Below are 16,763 nucleotides of genomic sequence, written 5' to 3' on the forward strand. Positions count from 1 at the left end.
TTTACCAGAAAAAAAATCAAGGACACTAGGTTAAGAATTCCTGATTTCAGCAGAACATAATAACAATTTTTGGTTTATTTCAAAATGCTGCTTATAGATTCTTGTTTTCAAGTCATTTCTACCAGAACAGTAGATTGTGTTCTTCAGACATAAAGACATACAATACACAATTCAATGTTGATAGATAATCTCTGGTGTTGTGGGAAATAAAACCAATCTTTTAAAAAATTTGATACTATAATTAAGGTCTCCCCTCCCCCTTTTCTCTTTTTCTTTCTCAAACGAAAAATGAGAAACAATTGAGTTACTTTCTGACTGTAGCAGATTTGTGTAATAGACAAGGAACAAGCTGTGCAGAGAAACATCTAACATCTCCCTTGCACACACGTGTTGCAGATGTAGCAAACCCATTCGTAGTACGGCCCTTAATTCCAAGGGAAAGGAAAAATCCGTTAAGGATGTTTTCCAAACGATTCCCAAAGCGAATGTCTTTTTTCACAGTTGATAATCAGTTTTATTTGTGAATGCTCCGAATTTACTTCATCTGTGAGATTTTACCCACTTCCAGCCATCTATCAGTGGGTTTGATTTTTTTGCACATCTGAAGACAGAAGTGTATCTTAGCCTAAGTGAGGAATTTAATTTTTTAATGCTTTCAGAAAATACTTTTAAATCAGGGTTCAACTTTTATTTACGTGAATAAGAATGCTAGTGAGTGGTGCCCAATAGAATGGAAAGAGACGAATGGTGGGTGAAATACTCCGCTACGAGCACAGAACGCCAGGCTGCAGGGATGAGCCCTGAAGTACCTAGTTGGTTGCTCGGGGCTAGCTAGGTCATGCACTCCATTAAAACCCCACTCTTTCATCCTCCTTCTTCCGGCCCCAGCATTATGCAAATCAAGTCAGGAACCCGGGGGCAATATGAACCATTTTCCCGCCGCTCGCATAAGGACCGGACAGCAAAGTAAAAAGAGTAGGATAGGGTGGGTAAAAAAATAATTGTTTGGTTTTTTTAGGGCGGAGCTTCCTACGGCATTTTTTTCCCTTTAATAGGCATACGACGGAAAAACTCTTTTAGGGGCGAGCTGAGGGGGCCTAGGCCCACGAGTCACCGCACCGTTCAGGACCTGGGTCACTAGGCGCGGGAAAGCCGGGGCCCAGCCCCGCCCCGCCCCGGCTCGGGCTCGGCGCGCGCCCCTCCCGCAGTCCCTCCTCGCTCCCTCGCTCGTGCTGCTCCGCCTGCCGTGGGGCCGCTGTCGGCTTTCTCCGCTGCCCGCGCCCCTGCTCCCCGGCAGCGCTCCCTGCCCTTTAAAGCGCCCTTCCCGCGGACTCCCGCCGCCACTCATGGATCCTTTCCGCATGCAGGTGAGGGTACGCGTCTCCGAAACTTGGAATTCCACTCAAGTGTGCGGGAGCGGTGGAATGGAGGAGGAGGGCGGTTGGGGGGCAGTTTGGTCAGCTCGGCCAGAAAAAGTCCGTCCACGTGGGTGACGGAGGCGCCGAAGCCTTCCTGCCCACGAGTGGAGAAGAACGTAAGGGCCCCCCTCGGTCTGAGAAGCGGAGTGGAGGAGAACCTAAGGTCCCCTCTCGGTCTGAGAAGTAGTTACTGCGAGTGTGTGTGTGTGTGTGTGTGTGTGTGCGCGCGCGCCTGGGACTCCACGTGGAGCGGGGCTGCACGCGATCCTCTCGCCTGGCGGGGCGGCCCCGGAGCGCGGACCTCGGGGCGCACTGACTCTCACGTAGTGTATGCGGGCTCCCCCAGCCCAGGGATCCCCCCTACTGCCCTGGGGCCACCTTGGGAGGAGTGTGACGGGGAGGTTAGTGTGCTGGCGGGAAGAAAGTTAAAGAGTCTTGCATTCCCACCCCACTCCTCTCTCTGCCTTTCTTCCTCCCTGGGGCTTAAGCTGCTTTCCTGCATCTTTGCTTAACCCCTTTGCTTGCTCTACGTCTTGCCCTCCACCCCACCCCGGCTGCGCCCACGTTTGCGCCCTGGTGGGCATAGCGGGGAAGGGAATGGGGCGATGGGATGTTCGCAGCGAACATTATGATGTCTGATGATGTTTTTGGTGATGCTATCCGATCTCTTTGCCCCTTATAGTAATACACGTCATTATAATACCCTCATCTGAATAAAATTCAAGTCTTACCAGCTTCTAAAACTCCTGTTAAAATGCCACCTCGCCTACGGAGCCTGCCGCTGGAAGGGCTTTCTTCCCCTTTGGAATTAGCATTTGCATTTGTGTGTCCTATCTCCCCGTTAGGTTGCAAACTCTTGGAGGTTAGGGCTTGAAGTTCTGGTAAATGAAGCTTTTATCCCCCAGTCCCCCGCCCCCATCCCCATTCTGAGGTTGTAAAATAGAGCCTATGAGAAAGAGAACCAAAAAGTGGGATCTGCCCCGGGGACCCAGCCAGTGGGGGTTGGGCCAAAAGGAAAAAGCTAGAGCTTTTTTCCCCTTGGGGAGGGGAGTTAAGTGATGTGTGGGAGGTGGAGCTTTGCGATTACGAAGCTGATAAGAAAGTGCCCTTTGCTGCGGAGAATCTGTGTAGCGACCTCGTGCCTTGGAGCAGTTGTTCAGTACCGAGACTTTGGAATAGAAAGTTCTGGCCCAGGACTATAGACTTGGCATTACTGCTTGGTTTTAGTTAAGTATTTGAAGATGGATCTGGAGTCTGAAATCGTGCTCAGATTCTGAAGCTGACACTTTGTGTCTCTAAAAGTTAACCACGTAGTTTACAAAGTTTTTTTTTTAATTTGTGACACTAGTTAAAGTGTTGCACGCACCTGCTGAAAGAGACAAGCTCTCATTGGAGGCAAACCTAGGTTTCTTGATAATTTATTAGCAGATGGATGCAGAACAAAAAGTCCTGGAAATATACCAGATGTATACATTACAGATACAAAGTACTCCCTTGAAATATTTAATACGTGCTTTCAAGGGACTTTTTATGCCTAATAATGAGTTCACAACAACAAAAATTACATTTTTCTCACTTTAGGATATCTTCTAAAGGCAAAGTACCCAGAGTATTTTCTAGAAGTGACTTAGATCCCTCTCCCCTCCCAAGTTATCATAGCATTTCCAATTTGTGTCATTAATGGCACTTAACCTACTTTGTATCATAATTATTTGGCTATGTGTTCTGTGTCCCCTTAACTCAATAATGAGCTAATAGATACTTATTTTTGTATCTCCACTGTCCCTCATGCAGTGCTTTGCACAGAGTTGGCACTCAAATGTTTGAATAAACAATTAGTATTCGGAAAGTAAGCAGTGTGGTGCATTTTAAAGAGTGTTGGATTTGCAGGCAGGACCTAAATTCCATGCCTAGTTCTTCCACTTACTACTTGGATCACATTTGATAAGTCACTTAACCTCTGAGCCTCAGTTCTCCTTCTCTGTACATTGAAGGGTTGCACTAGATGGCTTTTGCTTTCTCTGCTAGCTCTAAATTTAGTGTGCTTGCGTTTCAAATAATTTTATTTTTAAGTTAAGGCGCACATTAAGCTGGGAGGACCAGTTGGTGCTTGAGTAAAAAAGACTTAACCAGTAACATGTGATTCCTGGTATCAGAAGATCCCCTATGTGAATCACAGAGGCCAGAACTAGATAGAAGAGTAACTAATGGTTCATTTTAGCCAGAAGGTGGATAGAATGGAGAATAATAGTATGAAATAAAATTGGAAATAAGATTTTTTAAAAACTGCATTTGGTCACATAAACAATTGAATGCTGACCAAGATAATAAAGTATATAACTTCTGATAAATTGGTGAGGGACAAGAATTAAATTTGAGGTTCCCTGGATTTCAGGTCAGAGAAATTGGGTTTAGATCCCCAGTGTCCTTGCACAAATTCTCCCTGAGCTTCAAATTTCCTCTTGTAAAATGAAGAGGTTGGACTATGATCTCAAACCCCTTCTGGTAATACCTATGATCTATGAATTTAATTTTACAGAGGAGCATGTTTTATTTTTAAAAAAAAATTAAAGTGCAGATGCCTTCATTGAAATTGATTTAATCAATTTAAAGGCAAAGGATAGTTTTTTTTTTTCTGTTCCCGTCAGGATTTTCTACTGACTAGGTATCAAAAATCTCTGCATTTTATGGACCATTGATATGGATCATAGGTGTCCTGCTTGAATTACTTCTTGGAGGTAGTGTGGTACCATGAAACATTATCTTAATCTGGACTCAAGAGGACCCAGGTTTTAATCCTGACTCTGTTACTTAATAAAAAGACAGGAGTTTAAGAATACCTGGAAGGACCTAACTGCATCATCTAACATCCTGCATTTTTTTTTATTGCTAAGGCAAAGAAAATAGGATGAAATTTTTTTATTTTGAAATAAAAGGACAATTTCTTTTGCATCAGTTGATGGGCTTAAATGGTGTTAAACCATTTTTACAACCTTGGGCAGGTCTTAACATCTTGGCCTCAGTTTCCTCATCTGTAAAGCACATTCTTGAATTGGATCATAAATTTAGAGATGAAAATGATTTTGGGTCAACTACTTCCATGATGAGCCTAATGCCTACACCATATTGCTATGGTAATAAGAATCAAAGAACTTGTCCTTCTGACTTAGAGAGCTTAATGGGTCAGCTCCAACTGCCTCAGTTGACAGTTTAAAGCCTAAAAATATAGAGGAAATAACTAGAACACAGAAGGAATATTAGTTTTACATTTTTAAGAAGCATTCTTAAGAGGTACCACCTGGATTTTTGTATTGATGTTGAATTGTATGCTATTATTGGGATCAGGAAAAAAACTCCCAGAAGTTGCTTAGCAAGGAGTTTGAAACTCAACAGGTGGGACTGGAGGCTTAGAATCACCCACTTAGACACCCTTCTTGTTAGGTGCTGTTTTCCTGTAGATTGAGTGAGCAAACAGACCCATATCTGTTATTCCATGAGAAATTGCCGTCTATCTGAACACTTAAATGGAATTTCATATTCATACAACATATGAAATGGATTTTTGAATGTCAGTCAGACTTTTAAACTCTCACGAAAAGCCCCAACTTGTTTATTCCACAGTATTGAGGCATCTAGTTTGTGAGGACTGTTTCTGCAATCATTGTCACTTCTGATTGGAGGAAAGTCATATTTGGAATCCTTCCACCTTGGTATATCTATTGACTCCTCCCAACTTGTTACCTTGGGAAATGAGCATCCATGTATAGTTTCAGATCTAGACAGAAAGAGACTTCTTAGGTTTGAGTTTGGCTAAGGGAAAAACAGCTGTTCTTTTTCAGAAGTATAGCATGATCAAATTGAAAGAATCAGAACTGAAATATTTGGGAAAGCAAATGTAAACTAATGTTAAGCTTAGAAATTTTTGAAGTTAGGTGCTAGGTGACTCCAAAGATATTGAATAAATTATTTTAAAAAGAGTAATTCCTATCCCTCTACCCACCTCCCTCCAATTTATGAATAGCCTCTCTTATTTGAAGGCATGTTGACCTGGTTTTGGACTGATTTTTTTTCTCTTCTTAATAACTAGTCCTGCTTTATTATCTTATCAAGAGCCTAAGAAATGGGCTCCATTGCCTCATAATGTTTTAAACATGCAAAACTCAGAAAATTAATATGTTGAAAAGTTAGACGCTGCAGTAAGCATCATATTTAATCAAATTGCCATTTCCATTTTCAGCAAAAGGACCTTTCTGTAAAGAAGAACTTCAAAAATTTCAGAAATGTGAAATTGATTTCCATGGAAACCTCGTCATCCTCTGATGACAGTTGTGACAGTTTTGCTTCTGATAATTTTGCAAACACAGTAAGTGCAGTATGAGAATAAACAGAATTGAGTCTGCCATGCTGAAAATGCCCCAAATGCTTTGTACGTGATTAAAACTGCTTGCTTTTTGCCTACATTTCTATACAGCCGTTATGAAAATACAGTATGCTCTGTAATTTCATTTCACTTTTTGCTGTGGTTCTAGGTAGTAATTGTTGGAGGTAGATTAGCTACTTATTCTATCCTTTTGAAATGTCGCCTAACCTAACATGCCTGATGATTTGCCATAACAACTCAGAAATCATTTGTAAACCCCTGAACCATTTTTCTTTGTAACAAAAGCTATTCTCTTGTAGTGCACTTGTAAATGTGATTTGCTCTCTGCACGGTTTATGGAAAATTGGTTCTTCAAAAGGGAAAAAAAAAAGATGCACAATGGCATTTATTTATTTATTTTACAGAAGCCCAAATTCAGGTCAGATATCAGTGAAGAACTGGCAAATATTTTTTATGAGGACTCTGATAATGAATCTTTCTGCGGCTTTCCAGAAAGTGAGGCACAAGACCTAAGAGGGGATTGTGGAATTTTACACAAACCCAAACTCAGGCCAGATATCACTAAAGAACTGGCCACTGTTTTTTATGCTGACTCTGATGATGAATCATTCTGCGGCTTCTCAGAAAGCGAGATACAAGATGGAATGGTGAGTTTCAGGGTATTTCAATATCTAGAATTAATATATAGTACCAGAATAAAATACTTATTTCCAATTTGATTTCTTTTGGTAGTTTACCTCTTTTTTGGTCATTTTAGGTGATTTACCCTAAAACAAATTACTCTTAACTCATGGTTTGAAGTTTAGGTTTTATTTAAAAATTCTGGAAAGAAAAATAATTCTAACTTTAAAGAATGTTCATGATGAAAAACACTTGCCTTTTTGTAGCATTTATTCATCACTGAGTTCTAGTTCATAAGAATTAATTGCTCATGAGTATTGTAGAAATACTAAGACTTAGAGCAGAAAGTCAGAGGTTGATTCATTCTATGAAACCATTAGTGGGAAGTTCAGTTTGTTTGAAAATATGGTGACATAAGGATAATGAGGGACCCTTCTTTCATCCAGTGTTTCCCATGCTTGGCTTTATCTATGCCCCGCTGCTGCTGTTGCTGCTGCTGCTCCGCCACTGCCACCACCGCTGCTGCTGCCACCATTACCTCTTCATTTCTACTGCTACTAGGTCACCTACCAGCTTGCCTGCTCAATTGGCTGAAAAAGTTTATTGCTTCTTTGGGGAACCCAAAATATATCCCAGGAGATGGCTGTGCTTTTTCTTTTGTCCAGTTTAGTAGAAGGAATGCCTTCTGTACCTTAGAGCTGTTAATTTTGTATCTGGACTAGAAAAATGAAATGAAGATCAAGGGGGAACATCTCACAGCCTAGTGATTGCATTTCATTTGCAAGTGTCATCCCAAAGTTTCAAGGACTAGCAGGTACAGAGGGCATCTAAGCTGATTAACTTAGAAGCATATCTTGGAAAAAATGAAGCAACTGCATAATGAATTATTTCCCTACAAACAGATAGGTGGCTTAAAAGATTGAAGGAGGTTTCAGAAGGTGCTTTGTTTGGTCACCAGTTTTTGGAAGGGTAATGGCAAGCATTGCTAGTGACCTCTATAAAGTGACAATGATTTTCTTTTGCCCAGACCAAATAACTTCACCCTTTGTATAAAGGTCAAGTTGGTATCTTTCCTAGAACTAGAAGGGAGATCACAGGATTAAGAAAGAGGGATTCTTCTTCCATTCTCCTGGTTCTCAGGAAGAATAAAAGATTCCTTGAAAAAAATGGATGTTGTTCAAGGGGAAAATAAAGAAGGCCTATGATTTGAAGAGGCAGAAAATCTTGACCTGTGTCAGGAGGTGGGAGGGTGTAAGAATGTGGAAAGAAGGTAGGAATAGCCACTTAATTCTTAGAAGAACTCAGGAATGGGTATGAGGGTCTTCTATAGAACAGTATGAGTTGGCCTTCTGAGAAAAAGCATCTGCTTACACTCAGTAAATGATGATGAGGGATTATGTAGGTGGCATCAGGAGAGATAAACCAGTAAGGGTTTGAGGATGAAAAAAATGAATAATTGTTAAACTGAGGAACACCAAGGCAGCCAGTTTTGGACCTGGTAGTAGCCTTCTTGGGAGGCTATTATCTTGAAAGGAATGGAGCCTCCCAATATTTCTCAGATTTGATGAGAACTTCCCACTTGCATTCACATGAGGGAAAATGATACTTCAGAAGAAAACAAAAAATCATTGCTAGGCATTGTGAAGTCCTGCCAATTTGAAGAAAGAAAGAAACTTCAGAAGAGAGGCACAGGAAGATTTGGAAATTGAATAAATGATTAACAAGATTGAAATTATAGAGAAGTGAGAGAGGAAAAATGTTAACTGTAAAAAAGTTTTTTTTTTTTTGATGGCTTGTGAAAACAATATTTGGTCAATTTTTTTTAGTGGGATTGAGTTTTATTTAATAGTAGAAGGAAAGCTACTAATTTGCTTTCAGACTTAGGAATGCAAGCAAAATTTAAAAGCTTTATTGATAAAAATAAAGAGCATGAACTCAGAGATGGCTTTATTCTAAAGGTGTTACACATCTCTTGCCCCCTCTGCTCTCAACCACTCCCATCCCTAGAGGAGGCATCCAGATGCTACTTATTCACGCCAGTGCCTGCATTGTATTTTGCAAAAGGCACCATGTATGACTCTAGACCTTCCCTGTGCCACCATAGATGATCTCATTGTTAATCTCATTCTCTTTTTAAACTTTTAACAGTTTAGTTGTATTACCCTATCCAAGTTATTGTTGTTGCCGTCTACCAATCTATTGTCATCCTTACTAACGTATTAATATTTAATACCCTGGCCTCCCAATTGATTAACTCTCCCGTGCCCTATGTCTCCATTCGGTCTCAGTTAACCAAAGATGTAGTTAATTGGTTAAGTCTTCAGTCTCATCACCCTAAACTTTCCCTCTACCTCAAAGACCTTGAACTCTTGAAGTGGTCTCCTTATAATCCCCTTAACTTTCATCTCTGCCAGCTATTTTTGGCTGATTAATCTCTTGTCCCATTACCCTTTCTTCTTATTTCCCTCCTTTTACAATTTTGTTCCACCATTCTTGAATCTCTTGCCCTCTTGGCCTTCTACTGTGTATACCTTACTTTTCCTTAACCTTGGGCTATCTCCGTTCCTCCCCCCAAACTGTGTAGACTAGGCTCACTATAAATGTTATCTAAATTCAGTTACACAAGTACCTAGCAATCCTTGTATTCCTTTTTGATTGATTCTTTATCACTATTCCCACAATAGTTGTTTCAGAAATCAAGTTACTAACCAAACCTTCCACCCCCAATAAGCTGAGGAACTTTGCCTAATGCTTCATTGAAAACATACTTACATGCATGCATACATACACATACCAGTGGCTGCAACATATTGACTTTTAAAACCACAAGTTAACATTGTCTATGTTATATTTTTATTTATTTTATTAAATATTTCCCAATTACATTTAAATCTGATTCTAGCCATACTGGAAAACAAAGTTTGACATCTCTGGTCTGCACTAATTTCTTCCATTTCCTCTTTAACCAGTGACTCTTAAATCTCTTCAGCATTTTTACCCAGAGACTTTTCAGACTCTTCATTTTTCTGTTAGCTCAATTTTCTGATCTGTTCTCTTCAGAAATCATAGAATCTCAGAATTTGGAGGAATCTTAAAGACCATCTGATGAACTTCAGACCCCAGCCACTCTGCAGAGCCTGGTCTTGAAAGAACTTCCTTGACCATTTACTTTGCTCAATCCAGTGACCCTCTTTCTTGACCATTCTTGGATCTTTCTGTAATTTGCACTACTAACCACTCTCTCATCTCCAACGCTCCCTTCCAGTTGGCTTGTATGACACTTCTTCTTTCTCCTGATTCCCCTACCTGTTTGACTACTTCATTGTTTTCTTTGCTGGTTCATCCACACCCACTGTAGATATCTGTCCCTTCAGTAGGCCCTTTTCTCCTTGAAAATCTCATCTCCTTTTCCACTGTACTCAATCTAATCTAGACTTATTTTGAACTTCTAGTTCCATATTTTCAATTGCCCTCTATATATACATCTGCTTGGATGTCTGTCTGAAGACTTCAAAGTTGGCATGTTTAAAATTGAGCTAATATTATCTCTTCTAGAAGGAGCATGGTATAAATAATGACATTCAACTTGGAATTGGAAAGACCTGAGTGGGTGCTGCCTCCAACACTTACTTACTATGTAATCCTTGACAAGTTTTTTAACTTCTCTGTACTTGTTTCCTCCACTGTGGAGTGAGTGGTTTGGCCTTACTGCTCTCAAAGTTGCCATCATCTAAGTCTATGGCCCTATGTTCCTGTTTCTGTCACTGGTGCCACCAACTTCTTGATCATCCAGGCTCATTTTTGATTTGTCCTTCCCCTCGCTTTCATATCCAGTCACTTGCCAAGTCCCATCCACTCTCTTGCCACTGTATTTCTCAAATTTGTCCCCATTTCTTCATTTACGCAGCCACCAGCCTAGGATTTCTTTCCATCCATTCCTATCAAACTCCCCTTCTTCATCCATAAAGTCTTCCTGATCCCACACTCAGCCCTACCCTACCTGAAAGTGTTTCCTTTTCAAATTTTCCTTGAGCATATTGATTCTTTCCTTTGTCTCATCATTCTGTAACTCGAATCTATGTATACAGCTAAATGCTGGTAAAATGTGAATTATTCAGAGACAAGGATCTTCATTTTTCACTTTTATATCTCTTGTATTTAATATAATGTTTTGCATACAGTAGGCTCATAATAAATGTATAAATGAGATGGAATTGGGTACAGGCAGAAGCAAGAAGCTGTTTATATATTCTGTGGCCTGTTGGCTAGGTGAACTGTATGCATTAAGAAAATAAGCTGCGTGACCGAGAGTAATCATTAGCTTCAGTTGGTCAGGTTTCTTCTCAAATATTTCCTGGCTGTAAGTAATAAAATAGCCTTTCGAGGGAAAATAATAATATGGGATTATCTATTTCATTCTAACTGGTGATGAGAGTACTAATTATATTACATCCAGATTAATGTCTGATTGTGATCATCTAGGGAGTCAGTTTATTTATGGGTTCATTTTTAATTTTTTTTTTTGATGCATCAGATAAGAATTGTAAAATTAAATAAATTGTTCTATTTGAACAGAAATTGGATTCTGATGATGAAGGCAGGAGGACTCGGAGTCAAATGAAACGTTTGGGTCCTTTGCAAGTAGCTCTAAAGTTTCCAACGAGAGATCTCAAAGGGACAAGGAAGCAGAAAGCAGCCCCACCCAAAGCCCCAGAGGTTCCCACTTCCAATTCTGATTCTGACTCCGAAGATGAGAAAGGCTCCAGTTTTTTGGAAAAGAGGGCATTAAATATAAAGGAAAACAAGGCAATGGTATGTGTTGTAGAATCCTATGGTCAAATCTGTTTTTTAATATTGGCCTTTCACCTTGTACAGGATGTTACTGCAGAGGGTTGTTACCTTTGTTCCTGTGATAGTTCATAACATATTCCCTCAAATTGATAGCTCTTTTATCAGTCTATTGAAACTATACTTAAGTGTTTTAGTTAATATCCTCTAATAATTCCTATGCTTCCAGATTGTTAGATGTCAAGATATGGTAACGAAAGAAAGAAGGGTGACTCAATTTTTAAAGTTGATGACTCACATTAGAAAATGATTCTAATAAAATGATTTGTTCACTTTAGGTTTTTGTTTTTTTTTCCCCCTCCAATCTCTCCATTCCCCTGCATTCCTCTCAGCTTGCAAAACTAATGTCAGAATTACAAAGTTTCCCGGGATTATTTACTGGAAGGAGATCACTTCCAGGTAGTAGCCCAGTAAGTATAAATTAATTTTGTTTGCTTATATTTCACAGAATAAGTATATTAGCAGATTTAATTAAAAGTAAGAGCTTTTCAAACCATCAGGTTAAAATAAAAAGGTTAAGTTTCTTGATAATACTATAAATGATTGCAACTTTTAGGAACAAAACCAGAATGATTAAGATCAATTAAGCAGATGCAGTGCAAAGAAAAGAAAATTGGCCTCACCTACATTCACCTTTAATAGACCTATTTTCTGTTGAGCATTACTGACCACGTGGGATGTCTTAGGCTCAGTAGGTAGATCACTTTTAGAAGTTTTGGAACAGTACTGGAAATAGTATCAGTTCCTTTCTCTTAGCCAAGGATAAATGAATAAAGCATGTACTGATGAAGATTTCAATGACAAATGAAGCTGTCCCTGTTCTCTAGGAGCTTATGTTTTATTGGGAGAAACAATTTCAGTACCTTCAGGCAGATACAAAATACATTTCAGAATATGCAGTGCTAGCAACTTTGAAAAAGGATCAGGAAGATCTCATGTAGGGAGAAGAAATAAGGAACTTCCTGGATTTTGCTCAGACTAATGAATTAGGCTTAGTTTCTGTGGGTGCTTTAGCACCAATCTCATGTAACTTAGATTGTAAAGTAGTGTTCTTTGTTTTGAAGAAATACATTTCTAGGAAAATGTGTTATCTTCTTCATGGAGGGTTTTGCATTTTAGCAGCCGAAGCCAAATCGAAGGCGCTCTTTCCCAAGAGATCCCTCAAGGAGAAACCCTGAACGCAGAGCTCGCCCACATACCAGGTCCAGATCTCTGCTTGAAGGACCCCCAGATATGCATTTAGAAGATGAAATAGATTTTGAGGACAAGTACATGTTGGTGAGGAAAAGGAAGAGCGTCGATGGATATATGGATGTAGGTTTCCTCTATTTCTATTCTATGAGTTCATATCTAGAATTTTACTGTATCATTGTTGTGTCTTCCCCCTCCTTTGTTTTTTTTTTCTTTTGTTGGAGAAAACTGCTACAAAAGCTTGCAACTTTTGGTTTAGGACAAAAAGAGTCTAAAAGCCTACTCTGTAAATAATCTCTTCATGGTGACCCAGGGTTCTCAACTGCCTTTCCAGTAGCTCATTAGGTTAAGTAGATTCCTACCATGGTGGAAAGGTTTCAGGCTTAAGCCTAGTGATGGACTGTGTGACTGTCAGCTGAGAACCAATCTATAAATATGGAAAGTTTAATCCGCAGAGGATTAGGAACAGTAATCCGTTGAAATCACTACTAAAGAGTGAAAGGCTACGATGATGGAGGGTGTAACTTCACCATCGAAAAGAGTGGTTCTTAGGTCGGTATCAAAATCTATTTATATTGCATGGGTGCATCTATACAATTAATATGAACTTTCTTTTTCTATAAACACGAAGGAAGCTTTTTAGGCTGATTTGCCAAAGAAATTAAGAATATGCCTATGAAATTTTAAGCCAGACTAAGAAGTGTGGAAATTATTTTCATAAATTGATGTCACATAGGATGATGCAACACCTAGAAGCCGTCGCCCAGGTACCATGACCCTTCCTCATATTGTTCGTCCAGTGGAAGAGATTACTGAGGAAGATCTGGAAAACATCTGTATCTCGTCCCGGGACAAGATCTACAACCGTTCATTAGTAAGATCCTCTAAGTCAGAGATTCTTTATCTTTTTTTGCCTTGTGGACCCATTGGATGGTGGTGAAGCCTGTGGACTCTTTCTTAGAATCATGTTTTTACATACGTATAATGAAATGCAGAGGATTACAAAGAAAACCAGTTACACTGAAATAGTTTGAAAAGCACATTTTTTATAAAACCAATCCAGTTTCATGAACTTCAGGTTAAGAGTTCAAAAACTCTTCCTCTAGCAAAGTTGATGCCTTGCTAGAATAGGCTGACGTATTTTTCACTGTTATTCAATTCTCCTTAAAATTTGTATGTGTTAGCTAGAATAAGTTCCCTTTCAAGGTAGATAGGTGATGTGCTAATAACCGTACTGCAAAGGGCAGGTGCCTAGACCCTCTTATGGAATCCCTGGACCCCATCACCCCTTTTCCCTCTTCCGACTAGTCATACACTATGCTTAGGACTCAGGAATAAACAGAACAGTATGAAACATATGGGGTTGCTCATCTTCTGGTTATTTTTTTTTAAACCACAGAGTTCTGAAGATGTAAATGGACTCACTGTGGTTCATTTCCACCCACCCCTACCTTGCCTTAAGCACCTTGTAGAAGAGAAAGTCAGAGTTTGATGAAAAAAAATGTAAATCTCTTCTAATTTGATGACATGGCTGTGTCTGAAGCTGTTTTGACCTTAGTTCATTTGGATGTCTTAGTTCATTTGAATGTCTAATCCGTATGACGGTGAGCTGCTTGAGGCCCCACCACAGAGAAGTTCAGTCATTAAGCCTCTTATTTTCTCTACAGAAACCAGCCTGCTTATTCTCACTTGCTGCCTTTTTTTGCTTCAGGGTTCCACCTGCCACCAGTGTCGCCAGAAGACCATTGACACCAAGACAAACTGCAGAAACCCAGAATGTTTTGGAGTTCGGGGACAGTTCTGTGGCCCCTGTCTTCGAAATCGATATGGTGAAGAGGTCAAAATAGCATTGCTGGATCCAGTAAGTCATGGCAGGGTTCTAGCTCTGCTGTCTCCTAGCAGGGTTGGAAAGACTCATCTGAAATTTTGGAGTAAATCAATAAACATTGCTAAATGCCTCATGTACCAGGCACTGTGCTAAGTGCTAGGGATACAAAGAGGCAAAAGACAGTCCCTGCCTTCAAGGCTCTTACAGTCTAATGGACTGGAAATAATCAGTAAATATCTTTAGGGTTTGCTCTGACATTAAGAGTAGAGTAACTAGTAGTTTCTCTATCAACCAATCAGTAAACTTTTATTAAGCACCTGCCATCTTCCAGGCATGTTGCTAAGCACTGGGGATCAAGGCAAAATATTGTCCCTGCCCTCAAGAAGTTTACAAGCTAATATATATGAGTTCAGTTATACCTCTTTTGGAATTGCATAGGTCTACGATGAATGACTTCTGAATTTCCTACCAACTGTTGAGACTTTATGATTACACATCAAGAAACTTTGTTCTCTTGGTTGTTTTCCTCAAAGAAAATGAACATCCCAGTTAAAATTTTTTTTATTTGTCTGTGTTAACCTTTTATTGCCATTTTTTTAAATCCTAGAATTGGCATTGCCCACCTTGTCGTGGAATCTGCAACTGCAGCTTTTGTAGGCAGCGAGATGGACGATGTGCAACTGGTGTGTTGGTGTATTTGGCAAAGTACCATGGTTTTGGGAATGTGCATGCTTATTTGAAAAGGTAAGATGTGTGTGGACCTGTCTGCTTGTGCCCAAAACCAAAATGAATTGGGGTTCCTGATGCCACCAAAAACTAGAATTTAAAATTTTTGTTTGTTTTTTTCTTTTACAGTCTGAAGCGGGAATTTGAGATGGAGGCCGAAAATTGATGAAGGAGTCACTGTCACCGTTTCCTTTCTCTGATCTCCTTGTTAAAATTTCAATAATCTTGGGCAGTTGATGGTTAAACAACTTCAGGTGTCAATCTTGATAATCAGTATTTTTTTTAATGGCGGGGTTAAATTAAGATAAGATTAAAATCCGTTTTGAAAGCACAAGTAATAAAACTTTAAGGTTGCATTGTAGTTTTTATGCTTTCTCCCTCACCCCACTATCACTGACCATAAAATGATTTTATTGAAATACAGTTTACTTTGTCCCTTTAGTATTTGTGGGGAGGAAGAGGGATGATTCATGATTGGAATCTAGCAATTAAGACACTTGGAAATACCTAATTAAGTATTCTTAGTTAACTAACCCTCCTAATATAGTACCTCATATACGTTGAAGATTCTGGGAAGGGGTAGACTCAGTACTTAGAAACAGTATAGATGACATGATGGGTACAGAGGACAAAGTGTGATATAGAATTTGCTGAGCTCACAGTGCTTGCACTTAAATACTAGGGTTTCTGTTGACACGGGAATTAATTGCTTTAAAACTTTGTACTTCGTGAGATTTAGAATGTGCATGTACTGGCTCATTTTACCTTTGTGGTATAAAAACTTTATGTGCTACATACATACAGTTATATACTTGAATCAGCATTTTTAAAAAAATCACAGCAACCAAGAAGTATATAAGACCTTCAGTATTAGATGTGCCTGACGGTTTCCCTCCTCTTTTCCCCAATAATCTTGCAGTTGAAAACTGGACTAACCTTAAAATTCCTGGTGTTTGGCTTAAACATATCTGCTTTTTCTCCCCTGTGTTTTATGCAATTCATATATAGGGTGTTTCAAAATATCTCTTAGACCATATTGTATGGAAAGTTGGCATGAGCAATAGCCTGCAATGCTTAGCATTTCTGCTTGACTGAAGAAAATAACAGGCCATGCACAGAGTTGACTTTAGATTTTACATTCTCCACTGCACACTGGAAGATCCCTTCTTTAAGATGGAAGCATTCAAATGGTTATGACCAGAGTACTTTCTGATCCCCTTTTAGTCTGTGAGATAATATCCATGTTTGGCTTTTAATGTTAATCAAATTGGATTGCGAGACAGGACGTTACTGTACTCTGAGGGGGTCCCTTGTACTTTCCTGTACATGTAGCATTAGGTCACGGTTCTCATGCAGTGTTGGATGCATAATTAGACCTTAAATCGGAAAACAAAGCAAACTTTGTAAATAGGTCTTTAGATCTGTAATGTTCTTTTGTATACAAATTTTATTTTATTAATAAAAGGTATTGTTCAGACTTGTCTGTTTTTTCTTTGATACCATTTTTTTGGAGAAAAAGTATTGAGTGAAATAAGCATTTATATTAAGTAATTTCAGCCAAATGTGGGATTCAGGATGGTAAATGACTGGGGTTCAAGTCTTGTTTCTGACTCACTGTCTCTGTTGCTCTGGGCAGGTCCCTAAGTCCTTAACGTCTAACTCAAATAGAAAGGCAGGCCACTAAACAACATTTAGAACATCCTCATGGGCACATCTTGACTTGGAAAACCACTTAAGAACATTGTTAATA

General features: G+C 39.4%; 1 protein-coding gene across 2 annotated transcripts; it reads left to right on the forward strand.

The window, feature by feature from the left end:
- The first annotated feature begins 1,172 nt into the window (after nucleotides 1-1,172).
- On the forward strand, nucleotides 1,173-16,490 carry CDCA7 (cell division cycle associated 7). 2 transcript variants are annotated; one of them, XM_072612352.1, is made up of 10 exons: nucleotides 1,173-1,367; nucleotides 5,656-5,781; nucleotides 6,204-6,446; nucleotides 10,996-11,232; nucleotides 11,601-11,678; nucleotides 12,388-12,582; nucleotides 13,196-13,333; nucleotides 14,171-14,320; nucleotides 14,895-15,031; nucleotides 15,143-16,490. In XM_072612352.1, exons 1-10 carry the CDS (start codon nucleotides 1,347-1,349, stop codon nucleotides 15,177-15,179), a joined length of 1,362 nt encoding a protein of 453 aa, XP_072468453.1. In that variant the 5' UTR covers nucleotides 1,173-1,346; the 3' UTR covers nucleotides 15,180-16,490. The 2 variants fall into 2 exon arrangements, with proteins under 2 accessions (XP_072468453.1, XP_072468452.1); XM_072612351.1 differs by lacking the exon at nucleotides 6,204-6,446 and having other exon boundaries at nucleotides 1,214-1,367.
- Nucleotides 16,491-16,763: the final 273 nt, after the last annotated feature.

The sequence above is a fragment of the Notamacropus eugenii genome, chromosome 5 (assembly GCF_028372415.1).
Source record: "Notamacropus eugenii isolate mMacEug1 chromosome 5, mMacEug1.pri_v2, whole genome shotgun sequence".
Taxonomy (NCBI): Eukaryota; Metazoa; Chordata; class Mammalia; order Diprotodontia; family Macropodidae; genus Notamacropus; species Notamacropus eugenii.

Excerpts from the sequence above, each read along its gene's own strand:
- CDCA7 (XM_072612352.1), top strand. The coding sequence starts at position 1,347 with ATGGATCCTTTCCGCATGCAG. Across the intron at positions 1,368-5,655 it reads TGGATCCTTTCCGCATGCAG|CAAAAGGACCTTTCTGTAAA; the intron begins GTGAGGGTACGC and ends TTCCATTTTCAG. Across the intron at positions 14,321-14,894 it reads AAATAGCATTGCTGGATCCA|AATTGGCATTGCCCACCTTG; the intron begins GTAAGTCATGGC and ends TTTAAATCCTAG.